At 41.2% G+C, this 18712-nt stretch overlaps 1 protein-coding gene across 21 annotated transcripts in view; it reads left to right on the top strand.

The window, feature by feature from the left end:
* The window catches only part of TSPAN4 (tetraspanin 4), a 413364-nt gene that overhangs the window by 48072 nt on the left and 346580 nt on the right, over nucleotides 1–18712 (top strand). For 2 of the 21 annotated variants that reach the window (XM_053981253.1, XM_053981282.1), the window contains exon 3: nucleotides 5338–5420. The exons of the other annotated variants lie outside the window; for them this stretch is intronic. In XM_053981253.1, coding sequence (XP_053837228.1) covers nucleotides 5338–5420 — 83 coding nt within the window. The remainder of the gene's footprint in view (nucleotides 1–5337; nucleotides 5421–18712) is intronic. 21 annotated transcript variants of the gene reach the window in all.

The following is an 18712-nucleotide window of genomic DNA, read 5'->3' as shown; positions in this document are numbered from 1 at the left end:
GAATTACCTTAGTGTTGGTATCTCTGTTTCTTGCCTGTTGAGTAACTTAACAGTGGAGATGAATGGCAGAGCTAGTGCAAAAATAGTGCACTAATTTATCCTTGAAATGTAACAGGTACACTGAGATTACTCAGAAATGTTCCCCCATGGTTTAGAGCTGGAATTAGTCCTGTTGTGATGATAGCTCAGGGGTAGAGGGAAAGAGCTCTTGAGTTTCAGGCAGAACAAAAGAGTTCATGGATTTAATTCCAATGTGTTTGCTTTGAATAACTTAAATTTGGGCTACTCATTACCCATCTCCCTTTTAGAACCTGATTTTGAAACCCATTAGCTCCAGTAAGCTTTGGAAGAGATTGCCAGAGTAAATATGCAAGACATACTGCTTGCCAAGCAGTGAGTATAATGAGGTTTGGTGTGATGGCTGGGAACTGGTCCATTGCTTTAAGGAAGCCGCATCTCATGTTAGAAACGGTCTCCAGTGTTTCTTATTGCCAAATAAGTGTTTTTTTTCTGTTGTTCTTTGGTAAATGAGTACAGGAATGATGTCACTAATGATCATGGAGGAAATTTTAGCAAACTTACTGGTTTAATAAATAGGGTAAAGGATTTCAACTTCTAGAATGCAATGTGAATTTCATTTTTGTGTCAAATGGAAGCAGAGTATGAATAAATTTTCTCAAGAAAGCTGATCTGCCAATTAAGCTTTAAGACCAGTTGCTGTTTTTTTCCCAGTGATTGTTTTTACATTTTGTAGAGCTCTGGTTATGTAATAAAATCACTATTAACCCACTGCAATAAAACCTTGCAAATATTAAAATTGTTGCTGGAAAAATAATTGTCTCTGAAATTTGTACCACACACTACTTACTTTGTTCCTGACATTTGCTCCATCATGTCTGATGGGTGCTCCTTATTGAGGGTAATGATATTACCCTCACCAGTTAGCAGTAAAAAGTAATGTATTCCTTGTCTGGGGCATGCGCTAGTTGATTAAAAGAGAGACCTTTGAAGGCTGAATTCAGTGATGCTCTAGCCTTTTTTACTTCTGATGCTCTCTGTGTCTGTCTGAGACATTATCTCATTTCTCCATTTCTATTATTGCCTAGTGTTTTTTATCTGTAGTATCTGCCCCTGAGACTTTTTGGGAGTTGGTAACAGTTTATTTTGAAAGCTTTGGAGAAAAAAGATGAGGGTGTCTGAACCACCTGGAACTTTCCACTGACCCCTGCCACTGCTGAACTGCACATTAGGCCCTGGAAGGGACCTGTGTGGGACCACTGCACTTGTTCCTGAACTGTGCAAGGTGGGATAAAATCCTGGCACTGTAAGTGTGCCACTTAGGCTTGTGGAGTCTCAGCAAGGTCTTGGAAGCTCTGCTGCTCTTAACTGTGAAGGCAGGTGACTGTTGTACATTGTGGTGAGGAGCCAGGCTGGAAAAATGTCTTGTCTGATTGCAAGGGCAATAAATGCAGGGAGAGAAGGGGTGGGAGAGAGGCTATGGGAATATTGAGCCAACTCAGTCAGAGCTGCTGGTTTGAGTGGGTATTTGTACTTTAGGGTGATGTGGTTTTTCAGTAAAGTCTCATCTGATTTCTGCATAATATCAGGTAGCTTGTAGCTATTTCTGTTTCTGGGACTTAGATAAGCACATTGCTCTGCATACACAAGAGAGAGATTTGTGTATCCTAATCGAGCTGCAGATCAGGGCTCTAGCTAAGATGGGAGTGTTTCATCCTAGCAGGGGTGACAGATTTACTGTTGGCAGTGTGATCAGTCACACTGATGGCAGAGGCTTTCCAGAGCTGGCAGAGGGCATGGGTCACTGCATGTTTTACTGCAAGACACACATAAAAGCCAAAATGCTTGTATTGTCATAAAAGCTGTCTGTTGAACTTTCTTGTTTTTCTCTTGTGCTAGGTTACATCCCAGAACACTTGGGAAACATGTGGTTCTCATTAAATGTTTCTCAATAGCGCAACAACAATCCCTAACCGGTGGAGGTCTGCGGTAACAAGCAGAGGTTGCCAAAGCACTCGTGGCTGACAAAGCCAAAGTGCTGGCAGGCTGGGAGCCAGCTCACCTATCAGAGTCCTCTGCACTGCCAGCCTTGGAAGCGTGGAGATATCATTTGCTCCCCATTATTTTGAGATGTTGCTTTTGTTTCCTCATGTCTTGGTGTCCAGCATGGGAATGGTGTCAGATGTTAGCAGCAACAGGGAAATCACGAGGGTGCAGGAGGTCCATTTGTGCCTGGTTATGCAACCATGGGATGAGTGCATTAGTAATCTCAGTGTACCTGTTACATTTCAAGGATAAATTAGTGCACTATTTTTACAGATTTTTAGAAGAGAACCGTGTCTGATCCTTCAAGGACACTTGGTTGTCCTTCATTTAATGTGAAACATGTGGCTTTAGTTTGAAACTGAGGACAACAATTCAAGCCAGAAACACAGAACCCTGATAGTGGCTGTGATCTCTGGTGACAAATAAAAAACTTCAGCACCGACTTTAAATCTTTCATTGTTGCTGTTTTCAAGTAACTTTGTCATTGGTTGCTATAGCTGAATTGATTAGTGGTGATTTGAACACATTTGAATAGAGACTGAACGACTTTAATTTTAGTTTTCACTTTAATTAATTTTCCCTGTGACCTTCTCCCCTACCCCACCTTTATTAGTTTGAATGCTGCTTAACCAAAAGGGGGCTGGGAGGAAGATGGATTTATCATATTGTGTCCTGTATGTAACATTATCTAATTTTTAAACAGAGTCATTACTAGATGGCTTGTTTTGGTCAGTGAGAGCTTTGACTTACAAAATGTATTTTAACACTAAAAGATGAAGCTAGGCCCTGTTTAAAGAAAAGACAGTTTCTGTGACGTTTTGGTTTATAGAACAGGTGTGTTTCTGACTTAGCCACTTTGTTTGCAGCTGTAGAGCAAGTAAGAGAAACAAACTATCCTGATTTTTCTACTCTGTTTTTCAAGTGAATTATTGACATTTGGGGAAAATGCAAATAGGAGCATTCACAATTTGTTACTTAATGAAAGCAGTATTTGACACTGCTATATTTGTAAAGCTTGAGTTAACCTCAAAAGTCAAAGATGCTTTATGTGTGCAACTTTAAAAAGAACCTTCTGTCACTGAAATTTGGGGGTGGAGGTTGTTCTCTGGAGTACTTGAAAGGTTACTTGAATGTCCTAAATAGAATAGGGAAGAATTAAGTTGTAATATGATTCCTTTTAAAAAATCCTCATAAATGTAAAACTAGGTTTCAATTCTAAAAATAAGTAGAGGTACTTCATGTTGCTTTAAGGAAATAAGCTAACAAGGAAATAAGCTAACTGCTTTTTACTGGTTTTATGGTGAAGGCCTTGTTTGTTTGTGTTTTGGTACAAGCTTGGAGGGGAAGGAATAACAAATGCCTCTGTCATGGCTTCAGTTCCACAGGATATATGAAATCAACATTAAAAGCCAGTACATCAGTGGCTGTCTCTGGCACACTGTTCTGTTCTCTGAGGAAACAGGTTTCTTCCCACACAGGGAAGATGAATTAGCTGTGTGAGGAAATGGGTTTCTAGGATATTTTTCTGCAGTCAGCAAAGTTAAGTGAGATGATAGCATTCAACTTGTGCTGTATTTAAGGTTTTGAGGTACCTAGAGCTTGAAATACTCAACATCCAAATGAGCTTGCAAGAAGCTGGTTTGTATTTTTCAGGCTTTGTTAAGGTGTGTAGGGGGAAATCAGAACCACACCAAGTAAAATATCTTCAGCAGGGACAAGTATTTCCTTTTAATATAATCAGAGCACTTCATGCACGATGACTGTAGCAGGATGTGATCTACAAAAGTATCTTTTACTGCTCCTCATCTGTAGGTCTCTTAAAAAATTGCTTGCTGCTTGGATCACAAAATCCTGCCCTTAATTCAGTGGTATGATTAGGGATTTTCTATAATTCTGAGCTGTTTGAGATGTTGGACCTAATTTCAGAAAAATCTCCATTGGAAATACCTTGTTTGCACCTTTGCATAACTGATGATGCTTAGTGAAAATTATTTTCCCTTTTTTTTCCTGCATATGTTGACTGGAGATTCTTAATCTACCTTTTGGTGTGTTTATTGGTGTCCTGGTTTCAGCTAGGGTAGAGTTAATTTCTTCTCAGTAGCTGTTACAGTGCTGTGTTGTGGACTTGGAATGAGAATGGTGTTGGTAACACACAGGGTTGTTTTGATTTTTGCTAAGTCTTGTTTATCCTAAGTCAAGGACTTTTTTCCTTTGCATGGATGAGGAGGTTTGCAAAATAAGCTGGGATGAGGGAGCACAGCTGGGACAGGTGACCCAAACTGACCAAAGGGATATTCCACACCATAGGATGTCATGCCTAGTGTATAAACTGGAGGATTTTGGCAGAAGGGGGGCTCCCTGAGCTCAGGAAGGGAGGCTGAGCGAGCGGTCTCTCGGAGAACGCTTCTGTTGTGGGATTGCTGAGGGTTGAAGAACAATGGGAACCAATTGCTACCACAACAGCGCACAGTTGCAATGGGAACCAATTGCTACCACAACAGCGCACAGTTGGCAGAATCACGCCAAGCGAGGCTCCGTGGTTCCTGTCCTTATGGAGATTTGGCATCTGGAGAGCCAAGGAGTGAGCAGCAGCACCTGCTCACACTTTAATAGCCCCACATGACCAGTGCAAGATCTAACAGAGAGTGGAGTCAGAAAGACTTAATCATAGCTTGAATGAAGTTACACTTCTGTGTAGGATGTAGAATCATGGAATGTTGGTCTTGGAAAATGATCGATGATGCACCTCATGGGGAGTAAGGCTAAAGCTGTGTGGATGTTGTCACAGAATCAGCCTGGCCACTTTGCAAGCTGGCTTGAAGTCTCCTTAGCGTTTGTAGGTATTAGAGAATAGACGTTATCCTTGGTATGTACTCCTATAATTCTGTGTATTCAACAGAAAAATGTCACTTGGTGGCTGTTCTGTGTAATGTGTGCCTCATGCTGTCAGCAGGGCTTGCAGATATATTTATAATGCAAGGGCAATCAGAGGAGTCACCCACACAACTGAAATGTTTTCAAGAGATAAAGGCTATTAAACTGCTTGAAAAGACCAGTTGGGTCTCTAGAGGGTGAAAAGCCAATTTTGACCTTACAGAAATTTTACTTGCTGATTAAACAAAGGAAGTGCTAGCAGAAGAAAAAGATAAATCTATAATGGAATTACTTTCTGCTCCACAAAATGTGCCCAGTAGCAAGATCCACAGAAGTTGCATGCCCCTTAAAAAGGAAGTGGGAACCAGAGGCTAAAGCATGCTTTCTTCTCTTCCCCAGTGGCTGGATTTTGTGGAATCCAGCTCCACGCTGGATGTGTGTTCAGCATTCCCTTGCCTGGCAGTGGAACTATGCCACAATATGTGAGGGTGATTACATCTATGATTGAGGGGGAGGGTGGATACTGTACTGTACAGACTATAACATTTGCTGTCTCAGAGTGTTATAGATGTGCTACTCTAACTTTCTCTTGTAGTACTAAAAACGATACCAGTTTCCAGCATTCTTATTCTGGGATAATAATACCAATGGCTATGAACTGAAAAGCTTTTTCAGTAAAATGTTATTTTGCTGTAGTTGGACTGATTCCATCAGTGCAAAATGACTACCTTGTTTAAACATGGCTTATTTTTTTATCTGAAGGAAAATACTGCAGTTTATTTGATCTAAGATAGTATCTTTATTTAAACATATTGATGCTTTTCTGAAAGGGCTGTTTCTCATACCCATTGCAATCTTTTTGCTTCATTCCTGTGATGGTTCTTACTGAAGAGAAAAGACTCCGTGTGCCTTTACTGGCACGGTGGTTAGATGGGTGCACCTAATAGGGCAACGGAAGTGTTTTTTTCAGGAATTATCATTGTTAATTGATAAATTGGCCAAAACAATGCCTGCTTTAGTATTAATTTCCTGATAGATGCTGCTAGCCAATGTAAATATAATTCTGTTTAGCAAGTGAGAGTTGACAGGAGCTTGATGAATTTGTTTGATGTTCTCTCTCTGCTTTGATTTCTAAACTGGAGTTGTTGACATGAGGGTAGAGCAGAGGCATGTGAAGCGTCTCCATGGGGTGTGTGTATGAGGATTGTTATTCTGACAAAGCCTCTGAAAAGGAAAATACTCTGAAGCAGTGCATTATGATTTTTATATTGTCTTATAGATGCTTACTTAGAGAAGTTGCTTGCTTACAGAAGTTGTCCTCAAGTTTGATCATCTGCTAACTTCATTCCCATTTCAAAACTGGCTAACATGTTCTCTGTATAAGTTCACATGTAATTATGGCCAGCTAGAGTTGCTGAGAAGGCTCCTGGGTATGGAGTTGAAGAATGTCCTACACTGCTTGGCTAGTCCAGAATATGAAGTGGGGTGGCTTTTGAGTACCATGGCAAAGGCATTACTGGTTAAGTAGATTCCTTCAATTTGAATTCTCTTGCAGACAGGAGCAAAGGGATGAGAGCTGTAATTAGAATCACTTCCTCTCCCCTGTAGCATGCTGCCTTGAGCCATAGCTCTGTAGCAAAGGATTTATGCCTTTAGTGTCTGTTGCTCTCACAGAGGGGGTCAGGATGTGTGGCACGAACCACTGCACAAGTCTTGTGAAGTAGTTTTTGAGCTATGAGAGCACAGGGTGAGAAGAGCTGTCCTGAGCTGCAAGAGCAGCTTCCTGCTGTGTTCATCTGCATGATAAAAAAGTGGCAGTGGGCTTCAGTGTCCTATTCTTTCACTGCTTGCTGCTTCTTTTCAAAAAGGTACCAGCCTTGGCTCCCTTCAGGTAGCCTCCATGAGGGGATAAAAGCAGGGCTTTCTCTGCTTGTTTTGCTGTGTACTTTTCCTACTTGCCCACCCTGTCTCCCTTGTTGGTTGGTGTTTTCTTCTCTATTGAACCTTTAGACTGTTAGTTTATTTTATCTTAATGGGTCTGAAGGATTTTTTTTTTTTTTTTTTTGCTATTTATCTTTCTTATATGTGCCTCTGTTTCCATGTATTGGTATATATTCAAATCCAGTAATTCAGGAGGCAGTCAGAGAAATGAGTCTGGGATGTTTTTGTGAGGCTATTTCTTAGAGTACCCAAGAGAGCTATTACCACAGGTATGAATAGGACATACTTGTTTGCTGCATTAACATTGTTTTGCTGTAACTGTTCCTGTATGTGCATTCAAGTAATGAAATCCAGGAAAACATCATCACTTCTCCTCAGGTCAGGGAGAATAAGGGAAAAATCTCTGTCTGCAGCTAAAGTCCTTCTTGACCTCACATGGTGGGAAATGACTGGACACAATCCTCTTGAAAGGAGAGATGTTACTGGAGTCATACTAATGAATTGAGATGTATGAGTTCAGCTCTTCTGTTATAAATTTCTGTGATCATGAGTAAGGTTCCTAGTCTCCTGAAAACCTATAAATGAGGTAAACAGTTTTTTTTCTCCCAACTTCATCTGTTTAAATTGTGATCTCTTTGAGGCAGGAACAATACACATTGTGCAAATGCACAGGAGGTGAAAGGGCCCGAGATATCCTGTCCTGTCTGCTGCCTTTTGCTACCTCTTTTGTGATAAGTACAGCAGCATGGATGTGGCAGAGACTGGAAGAAGCAGCCAGGTGAAATGACATTTTTGAGGTCTGTGAAGACGTACTTATATAGAGGGGCATAGCAGAATGTCTTTAAATATTTAGATTTTGAGAGATTTTAGAAGGTGTAGGAAAACATTTCTTTTCTCTTGTGAATTCAAGCTATGCCTTTGTTCACATGGTTTCTAAAAGTAAGAGAAATATAAACATTATAAATACAGAAAGGAGAGCTGAGGGGTTCATGGAGGAGGCAGGTAGGATACCACGCTTTACTTTGGGGAAATAAGGAGAGGGGAGAGTGTTTTTTGTGTCTGCTTTTACTGAAGGCACTCTATGTAGATTGGTGTTAGCAAAGGCTTTACACTGTGTGTGTCACTGCTTTGTAAATGCTGGCAAGTAACACTTACAGGCTGCTGGACCCTGTATAGAGTGCTGATCTACAGCTGGTTTTTCTTTTTCTGCAAAGGACATCTCCAATGCTAGCTGTATTTGAAGGCATAGAAAATAGATTTGAAAAGCTACACACAGCAGCTGTCATAATTTACTGTAATATCCTGCTGTTTAGGATAACTAATGAGTGCGTCAGTTCCTTGGATATGTTGCGCCACATCATTAATCAGTATCAACTGCCCTTGCTGCATGGAACTGGGGGACTTCCACATGAGTTGATATGCATCACCTACATCGGGAGATTAATGTCTGGAAAGGAGGGGATGTAAAACTGCTGTCTGGGTTTGTGTTCATTGGAGATGAAATCCTGTACCTGGCTTAGTGTTGGGAATATTCCAGTATTGGCATATCATGGAAAGCATGGACCAGTTACAAGAAAAAAGCTTGTATTTCTAAGTTCGGGTGTTGTTTCTTAAGCTGCTCTCTGCTCTGCAAACATGAGCAACTTGGATCATTTAATACTTCACAACCTGTCCTGTAATGAGAAATTATTTCCAGATAGGTCCAGAATTTGCTTGACTTCCTGTGGCTGACTTTTGGCTTTTGTTCCCATCCAGCTGTGAGGTATCATACTTCTGCTTTATCCTCCCATGAACTGCTTAATGTTAAAGCAGATCAGAAACGAGAGGCTGTTATCTTCATAGCAGGAGTTTACTTATATCTTAAGTGATAAAAGGTTTTGATACAACCACAGCATATTTCTTTAGTGTAGTCTCAGTGTAGATAGCAACAGCAGCACTTCTTATAGTTGCAAATTAAATCTATGTTTTCAATAGAGTAGTACATTCTAGTGTATTAATGGATGGGCATCAGCCAAGCATTGGGTGCAACACTAGCTGTACAAAGGAAATAACAACAGGCATATATGAAGTATAAACTAGAGAGTAGTTTTAGACTGTGCCAAGCTGAAGGTGAGTCAGAAGAGCAAAGGCAGATGGCAGAAGCTGCCTGGGAGAGGCAAAGACAAGACATCATCATTGTTACTGACTTGTGGGCCTGGTGTGATTCTAACAAGAAATATGCTGGTTAGCCATAATGCTGTGAGACTACTAGTGGCCAGTGAACAGCTGTTACCCCTGCAAGTTTAATTTCCACCTGTAGCATTTAATCCACTTTGCCAGCTCTTGTGTGATTGTAGCAAACCACAAGACAGAAGGACAACCAAAGCAAAGTGCTTTAAATTTCTCTTTTCTTGAGGGTGGATACTACTTTGTCTTCTATGAATTTCTGAAGTTTCATGTTTGGTTCTCTGTCTCATCATAGACTTGAAGCTTTGCTTTTTTTAAATACATATTTTTATGTATATATGATATATTGTGGTCTGCCACAATAATATATATATATTTTTTTCTATTTCCCCTCACTTTAAGTATATGCAGAAAACTACTTGTATGCTGTACTGGCCAGTCTGCCTCAAAAAACCCCAGAAATTTCCCAAGGTAAACCTAGTAAAGAGGTATTGTGATAGATGGATTTGAAGGGCAGATCTTGGTTACAAGATGCACCATTAAGTTGATGTGTGAGAACTGAGGGGCAGAGAAGTGAAGACTCGAGCTCTGTTGGTAACTGCTTTGCCTGTATAACAGGGATCGTGAGGTAAAGAACTGCATCTGCTGTCAAGTTTCTTTAACTAATATGGTGCAATGTGGCATTGCTGTAACTGATTCAGCACAAAACTTCTGAAAAGCATTAAATAATTTAAAGTTGTGGATTCCAAATCCAGGTAGGGTCTCCTGACAGAGTGTAAAATATTCCAATGTATTTGCAGTAGTTTATGTCAGCCTCCAGTGGAACTTAAAGCAAACACAGAAAGTAATGTTGATTTTTGATGAGGTGCATTAGGTTTTCCTGAGGCCTAGTGGTGGTAAGGATCCAATTAAATCTGTTTCTTGAATCCTTCTCCAAAGGGAAGATGTTTGGAGTACCAGCAATATGTATAGTTTTTTTGTATCTTTGGTATAGAAACTTAGTACCTGGTGTTGATTTAGAAGCTTTCTAAACTGTGCAGGTAAGTATGGGTTATAAACTGTAATTTATCCTGTCTGAAGGTGATAATTTGACTCCTGTGTAGATCAAATTTTCAATGTATTCTGTGCAGTTATTCTATAATAAGTCTTTCATCTTGTCACCGGTTCTGATACTGGTGTGCTTGAAGGTGTTCCTCTTTGGACAGTGTGCATGCTGCTGTTCTGGCTCAGACAGGCCTGCGCTGTGCTGCCCCCACTGAGTGGGTCACATCCGGCACTGTGGCCAAGCCCCAGCACTCTGAAATCGCTGCGCAGCAGCTCTCCCGGAGCAGCAGTGCCGGCCGTGGCCGTGCCCGGCCAGCAGCGTTACTTGTAATGGCTGGCTGATGGCTCACAGTGGTGCTGCGCTGCCAGCACGGGGGCCTGGGGCACTGCCAGCTACGCTGTGGCCAGATGGAAGAGCAGAGCAGAGGGAGTGCTGCAATCCGAGATGGAAACTCACTTGGATTGTGTGTTTTGGATGGGTGGTTTAGGAGAGCAAAAAGATCAAAACTTGCCTTAAAACTACAAATGTGCTTGTGGTAACTTAAAGTTACCGCAAAGGGCAAGGATAGGAGAGGTGTGTCTTCTCCCTGGAAGTACTGTGGTAAAATTTTTATTATGTTACTGTTTTGGAGATTTTCTGGGTGGAAAATATGTGTCTTGGTGTATCCATGGTGACAAAATTAAGGTAGCAGTTGTTTTAAATCACTAGCTTAAAAGAATGAACTGAAAAGCTTTAAAAATTCCCTCCCCCAACAAGTGAATACTTTGCAGATATTACAATATTAGAAAACTCAGACTGCTATGTCCTCAAGTGCTTTACTCATTGGTTGAGGTAGGAAATTAGGTGATGTGTAAACTGTTCTTGTTACCACCAAAATTTCCTTTGCCTTCACTGGCTGATTTTTCTGTCTACCTTGCTCCTGCACAGGTGCTTCTAAATGTTTGCTCAGGGCATGTCTGTGGGAGGACATTTACCTGTTGCTTCCTGTGGAGCTGGGTGCTCACTGGGAGCATGGTGGCACTTGGTTCAGCTCCCAGCTGTGCAGCAGACTCCTTGGGAAGGTCACTTCTGTCTTCCTGCACTATGTCAAGTGTTGTGGATGATCTCATGACAGCCTGAATGTTGCTGTGAGTCACTGTCATGCCACAAACACCTCTGAAAAGTCTAGTGTGACCCTGGACCTAGCTAGTAAATTATCAGCTCAGGCAATGCTGCACTACCCTGGCTCAGAGGGAGTTTGGAGAATGGGGAGGATCCTGCACTTGCTGGTTTTGCCATCCTAGTGGTGTCTCAGGTCCATACCCATAACAACATGGGAAGAATAGTCCTTAGGCTTATAAGGGTGACATAGGGACAAGTGTGTGTAATACTGGGATAATGTAAGAGATGTATCGGCTCTTTGGGAATTGGAACATTTCCTTTAGAAAATACCTTTGATCTCTATTTAAAGGCTTACAGTTGGCTATGTTCACTGGGAGTATATTTCAGGAGCTAAGTACCTGTCATATTTTAAAAACACCCTATGTTTCCCAAAGCCCTGGAACAGTTTTTAAAATTGCTGGATGAGTATTGGAATCAATGTATTTAAACAGTGCTGTGTCTGTATTTGTTTGTGTGTATAATCATAGACATGCAATTAAATGTATTCTCTGAAAAGAAACCTCTTCAATAGTGAATTTGAAATAATGATAAATCAGGTTGAGATTTAAATGTTCCCTAACCATATAATAGCATCTAAATTAAGAAATATTTGCTAGTGCAGGTTTGGCTAGGGCTTTAAAGGAAAATGAAAGTGCTCGAACCACAGGAAATCAATGGCCTAATCGTCTGGAAAAAGAGTTCATTGCAGTGCCAGGATAACCTGTGAGAGCAATAGCCTATTCTGCAGGTGTAGGGAGAATATTTGTCATTGAAGTTCTACAGCAGAAGCAATTCCATGACAGGTAACTTGTGAGGTTGTGAGACTGATTGGGAGTTGAGAATGTAATATATATAGCTTGTGTCAGGGAGGGATTTGAGAGAGACTAAATGAGGGATGGTGAGATATTTTCTTTATTTTGGTAGAAGCAGTCACATTTCCTTACTTTCTTTCATTATAGATAATACTGTTTTAGAAACAATTTAAAATGCAATTTTAAACCTGCTTTCTTCTCTTGTTAGGGTGTGTAGACACCCAGGTAGCTGGATGTGAAGTGCAGTGGGAAGAGCAGGTTGTGCTTTGGGTGGGGGACACGGTGGGAGCCACAGGCAAGGGGCTGTGCCCTGGTGCTGCCCCTTTGCACAGCTGCCCACTGTGAAGGGACTTTGGTCACAGCAGTGAAAGTCTGGAGTGGTGTAAGTGTGACTGACAGTGGCTTCTGGATGGTCAGACAGGAAAGTTCCCTTAACAAGGGTTTTTTCCCCAAGGACAGTAAAAGTTAAGCAAATAAAAAATCTCAGCAAAACAAAAGAAGTAACAAAAAACAACCCAACTTTAATAAAAAGCAAATCCACATCTAAAATGGGAAAAAATGGAACTTGAATAAATGTATCATTTATTGCATATCTTCTTAGTTAAGTATGGTGTTGTATCTTCCTTAAAAAATTTGCATGCTGAACTTCATTGTATGGGATATTTAAATCTGAACATCGTATGTTTTATAGTTACTAATCAGGGAGAATCAGCCCTTTTTTTAGGCATAGCAACTAAAACCAGAAACCAGGTTTAAAGCTGCAGACTTAATTATGGTTTCATGTTTTGAACTTACAATAATTTTGAGTTAATTATGAATTTTCAAAGTATTACTATTATGACCTGCACTAATAATTTATCTTCATTATGAATGAAGAGTCAGCATCAGGAAGCCTTTCCTTTTTGACAGGTTACAGAAGGTTGTCATGGGAGCTGCTCCTGTGCTCTCTGGTAAGATGTAGTGTGTCCTGCAGAGATCTTCTTGGGATCTAGAAACACTAGATACAAAGGCAGACCTTGAGAGTTATGTGACAGTGAAGGAAAGCAGCGATTGATGCAGAGAGACCTTCAGGGATCGACTGTGTTTACTCTTTTTTTTTACCTGCTTTGAGGAATAACTGCCTTAGACTTTACTGGGACATTCTCATCCTTCCCAAGGAATGGGTTGTTTGTGTTGCTGATTTTATCTAGAATGCCTAGGGTATGGAAGAATGTAAAGCCTCATCTTTTTGCTCTGTATTTGGGACTAAAAGTCATAAAAGTGAAAGCTGCTCTGCATGACTTTGTTACCAGTTAGACTGAGACTTAGGAGGAGCCAAAGCAGGATCACAGATCTTGCCACTATTAGTGCTAAGTGCTGAGCATAGATGACTTTGCAAGCAGAAACACAGGATGCAAATGTTTAACAAAGCCTTTTTCAAGCTCACAGGAGGGATGCAGAGTGCAAGTTGATGTTTGGAGCAGAGTGCCTGGGTGACAATCTGCTGTTTGCACTGACTTTAATAGAAGTTACATGTGCTCATTGGGTTAAGAGCTGATATGTAAATGGGCTGCAGTTCCATATCCTGGACTATGTCAAGAATAACTCCAGAAAGTAAAATCAAGCCAGTGGTTTCCAGAGACAAGAGTGAATTAATGTTGTGGGAATATGGTTGTCAGAGTTAATGCTGATCTAAGGAGGATAAGAATAGCGTAGAGTTCAGGAAATCCTGAAATAGGAGTGGGAAGGGAATAACTATTTATATATTCCCCCATGTTTTATATATATAAAATCTATATAAGATGCCAGTTGGAGATAGCTTATCTGGCAGATTTGCTGGGGCTTGAGTACATGATGATGGCTATGGGCATGGCAGGAGAGTAGTTTTTCCTGACAGTGTGAAGATGTCTTGCATCAAGCAATAGAAATGGAAGGAAGAGATTTCAAATGATTGCAAGTTGTCAAGTAGAGTTTTGTTTGAGGGGAGACCATGTGGGCAAAAAATACAATGTTACCTTAATTTAAAGAAATCATAAATAAAAAAGCAGAAGTGGGTAGGAGACTGAGAAGACTCTTGCTGACTTTTTTTTTTGTATTTTTCCTCTTAAAAACTAGAGCAAGCAGTCAAGCAGTACTCATATCTGCTTTAAAATATATTTAATATATTTTCCACAGCCTCTTGTGTTTAGTAGGACTTCAGAGAATAGCTTTATTTTTTTTTCTTATTGTTACAGGCACTGTGTGCCAATACAAAAGTTCAGTGTGTCAGTAAATTTCCTGAATTAGTTGCAGTAGTTGAAAACAGAGACTGAGAAAGGCCCCTTGCCACTGGTGAAGGTGACTGTGACTAATCTGTGTGGTGCTGGCAATTTCTGTGTGTTCTCTTCATGGCAGGGAAGTTGAGTTGTGCTACACATGTATGTCCTATGTGCTGTTATGACACAAATTGGAGCATTTCTCTGCTGTCCTTGTTAAAATCTAACCCTGGGTATCTGTGACTGCTGGCAAAAAGAGGTCACATAGTAAGGCCGCATGGGAAGACCCACACAGCAAAGCCTTTTTAGGATCAACATTGAATGCTGTTGATGATGTCTCTGTTGATAATGATTCTGTTTCTTAGGAATGCTGCCCAAATGACTGCAGTTTGGAATTTATCACAGTTTGGGTGTTGCTTCAAAATAGAAAAGAGGAAGCTGTTTTCTGGTTTAAGGGGAAGAAAAAAATTGTTGATTGAGCTCAGATGAATGAAAACCCAGGCAATATTAGCACATCATGGTACCAAGTATTTTCTGCCACGTCCACCCTTTGCCTTCAAAAAATCCAATAAGTCTCTCAACTTTGTGCTTTGCAAAATCATGGAGCAGATCCTCCTGGAAACTGTGATGGGCACATGGAAAATAAGGAGATGACTGGTGACAACCAACATGGCTTCACTAAGGGCAAATTGTGCCTGACAAATCTGGTGGACTTCTATGGCAGTGTTACAGAGGTGGTAGATGAGGGAAGGGCAGATGATGTCATGTGCCTGGACTTGTGCAAAGCATTTGGTAGTGTTTCACATAACATCCTTGTCTCTAAAATAGAGAGAATTTAATTTGGTGGCTGGACCACTCAGTGGACAAGGACCAGCTGGAGAGATGGGCCAACCTCATGAAGTTCAAGGCCAAGCACAAAGTCTTGCACGTGGGTGGGGGCAATCCCAAGCACAAATACTGACTGGGCAGCACTGTGTTGAGAGCAGGTCTAAGGAGAAGGGCTTGGCAGGGTATTAGTGAATGAAAAAAAGTAATATGACCCAACAATGTCTGCTTACACCCCAGAAAACCAAATGTGTCCTGGACTGCATCCAAAGCAGCATGGCCAGCATGTCAGGGAGGTGCATCTTCCCCTCTGCTTTGCTCTAATGAGACTCCACCTGCATCCAGCTCTGGGCCCACCAACGCAGAAAGATGTGGACCTGTTGGAATGGGTTCAGAGGAAGGCCACAAAAATGACCAGAGGCCTTGAGCATCTCTCCTTTGAGATGGCTGGGGGTGTTGGGGTAGTTCAGCCTGGAAGATTTTATAGCAGCTTTACAGTACTTAGCGGGTGAGCAGGAAAGATGAACAGGGAGTGTAGTGATAGAATGATGTGCAAAGGTTTTAAAGTGGACAAGGGTAGATTTCAATTAAGTATTTGGAAGAATGATGATGATTAGACAGTGGAACAGGTTGTCTAGAGAACCTATGGCTGCTTCATCCCTGGAAGTGTTCAAGGCCAGGATGGATGGGGCTGTGGGCAGGCTGGTCTAGTGGAAGTGAATCTATCTATGGCAGGGGGGTTGGACAAGATGATTTTTAAGGCCCATTCCAACCAAACTATTGTGTGATGCTCTGAAGTAGCAGCAAGCTCTAGAAAGTACTAGAGCACTGAGAGGTGTCCTGCATCTAGAAACTGGGTTCCTTGACCAGTGTGTGGATAAATACAAGCCCTAAGGAAAAACTGTCCTGTGTTACAGCAGGAAGTCACCTTGATCTCTATTTGACAGGAATGCCAAGGGAGGAATGGAAAAGTGAGTTTAGATATTTCAAAGCAAGAAAATTGGAGAGCAGGGCTTTCATCTAACTCAGAGTGTCCAAGTTCCTGGAAAGCTGAGCTGTCTATGACAGATTTTTGATCAGTTTGAATTTGACATTAGGACTCAATTCACCCGCTCTTGTTAAGCTATAGCTTCCTCCACTAAGAACTTGTTGAAATTAGTCTGAAAGAAAACAACCTTTTAAATGGTTGGGAGTTGTCAGGGAGTTTCTTAGATGGACTCCAGGTGGTGTGGGACATGCCAGAGAGCCTGGAAGCATTTGACACAAGCCAGGACAAAAAGATTGAAAACATGCCTCTGGTCTCTGGAGCAGGATGTCTGGAGTAGCTGGATTTGAGGGAGGTCTTGTAGCTATAATTGGAGTTCCACTGCAGCTGAGGTTTCTGTTACTAAACTTAAAACATAGAGGCCCCATTTTGCTCAGCAACGCGTGATAACTAGATATGGATAACTTGTAAAAGAAGAGACAGGAAAAAACCCAGCCTGAGAATAAAGACAGGACACAAGCAGACAAAATGTTTTGCCTGGGGTTATACAGCAGGTCATCTCTGGAGAGGGAAGTGGAGCCCTGGAACTCTCTGCTGGTGGTATCACCACCTTCTTTGCTGAAAATTTAGTTGCCTAGGCTCACATGTTGAATGGGTCAAGGGAAATCTGTGCAATGGCTATAATACTCCTCAAAGAGGAGGATTTTGGGTGTCTTCTAGACTTGAGTAGATTTAGATGCAGCCTACTGAGGTCATGTCCTCTCATGAGTATAGTACTGCCTCTTCTGACGGCAGTGAGCACCTCTGTTTCAGGAGGCAGGGCTACAGTCTGATCAGCCCAGCCTCTCATAACATTGTTTAATGGGCATGATGGTGATATAGTGGTACTGGGCTTGATGCCTTGAGAGGCTACCTAGAACAGAGGCTAGACAGTGGTAAAGGAATAAAGCAGGTATTTATTAAAAGGCCATCAAAGGATACACCTTGGGCAGTACAAGAGCCCGACCATGGCTACACCCAAGATGGATGATGGGTCACACATTTTCACACTTCTATAAGTTTTGGTCCATTTACATGTTGGGGTTAATTGTCCAATTACAGCTTCAGGTCATGAAGTCTAGTCCTCCCAGATTGCTCTCCTCAATTTGCTGTTGTTTATACTTTTTGGGCCTGAAGCTGCAACCATGTTCTTGGTTCTCGGGCTGGAAAATAATTATTTTGTCTGACAAAACTGTAAGGAGAACTTGCTAACGCTTTATATGAAGTTCAGAATTATATACTAATGCAGTACAGAATCTGGAAAATCTGAAAGCTAAAACATTAAGCATCAGGCTGTACATAACTACCCAGGCTTGCTGCAGCAGTGTTGTGTGCATACTCCTGCATCTTCTTTGCCTTATCTCTTGAGCTGCTCCTTAGCTCTGTTGAAAGCATGTGTGACTGCAGTGTAGATACAGACTTCCTCCTGCATTCCTATAGAAAAAATACGTGTGCAGTGTGTTCCTGTGCATCTGTGCTTGTGTTTACTGCACTCTCTAGGGATGCAAATGAATGGTAAGGCTGGGTCAGGCCAGTGGTCTGTCTAACTTGATTTCTTTTTTGTAGCTGCCAAGAGCACCTGCTTGAATCCGCCAATATCAGTCCACAGAAGTCATGGAGAAAAAAGGATTTGTTTGAATTGTTTTTACTAGAGCTTCTAGCTTGTTCTTACCTCATGATTGAGTTTGTTTTTATAGGAAGAATCTTTATATAACAATAAAATATCAGACAGTGACACTCCTGCATATAACAGGGATGTAGCCTGCTTGCTGGTGTGTCAGATTTCTAGACCATCTGGAAATTACTGTCATTAAACACCTGAAATAACAAGATTAAAAAACCCAGACAAACAACAGCAAAAAAGGTAGGAGTTAAACTATGACAAGCCAGGCACAGTTGATCTACAGACCTAGTGTCTTTCAAGTGGGTAGATAAAGCACAGTCTCAGCTGTGTGTGGTCACTAAGGATGGAACAGCTGTTCTTTAGAGGTTGGCTTTTTAACTCTACATAATTTATGGTTTGAATTCCACTGTGCTTAACTATAAAATCTATCTGTAGTTCCAAACTTAATGCTGAGGAAATGTATACACTAGCAAAAATCTTGTGGTACAAAACAGTGGTGTAATTCATTACCAACTATACAGCTGCCATGGAAAAGAAAGGGATTGTTCTTCTTGAAAGGTCTACAGCTCTGACCTTACTGCTGCTTTTGTAGGTAGAGATAACCTGTTATGCATTGGCTGATTGTGGATTCAAATGTTTCTATGGGTTTAAATATAGCTATATACTCACTTTTCCCTATGCAGCATCACCTGGTGAAGTTTTACCACTCCCAGCAGAAGATGCTTTTTATTTGTGGGTATTTATTGCATAAACTGCTTCCACAAACCTAAGCTTGTTTACTTGGCATTTGTCAGCCTCAGAAACTTGAAGGTTTAGAAGTATTTACCAATTTCACTTTTCCTTGCAGTGATCTTTTCCCACACTCTCTTCTGAATGCTTTCTGTGCATTGTTCCTTGGGACCCGCAAAACTTGTTTCTTGTGCTGATGGTGGACTGTAATTCACGGCCTGCTGTTCTGTAGAC

This window comes from Vidua macroura, chromosome 6 (genome assembly GCF_024509145.1).
Source record: "Vidua macroura isolate BioBank_ID:100142 chromosome 6, ASM2450914v1, whole genome shotgun sequence".
Taxonomy (NCBI): Eukaryota; Metazoa; Chordata; class Aves; order Passeriformes; family Viduidae; genus Vidua; species Vidua macroura.
Note: the sequence above shows the minus strand (reverse complement) of the source record. Positions and strands in the feature narration are given on the sequence as shown.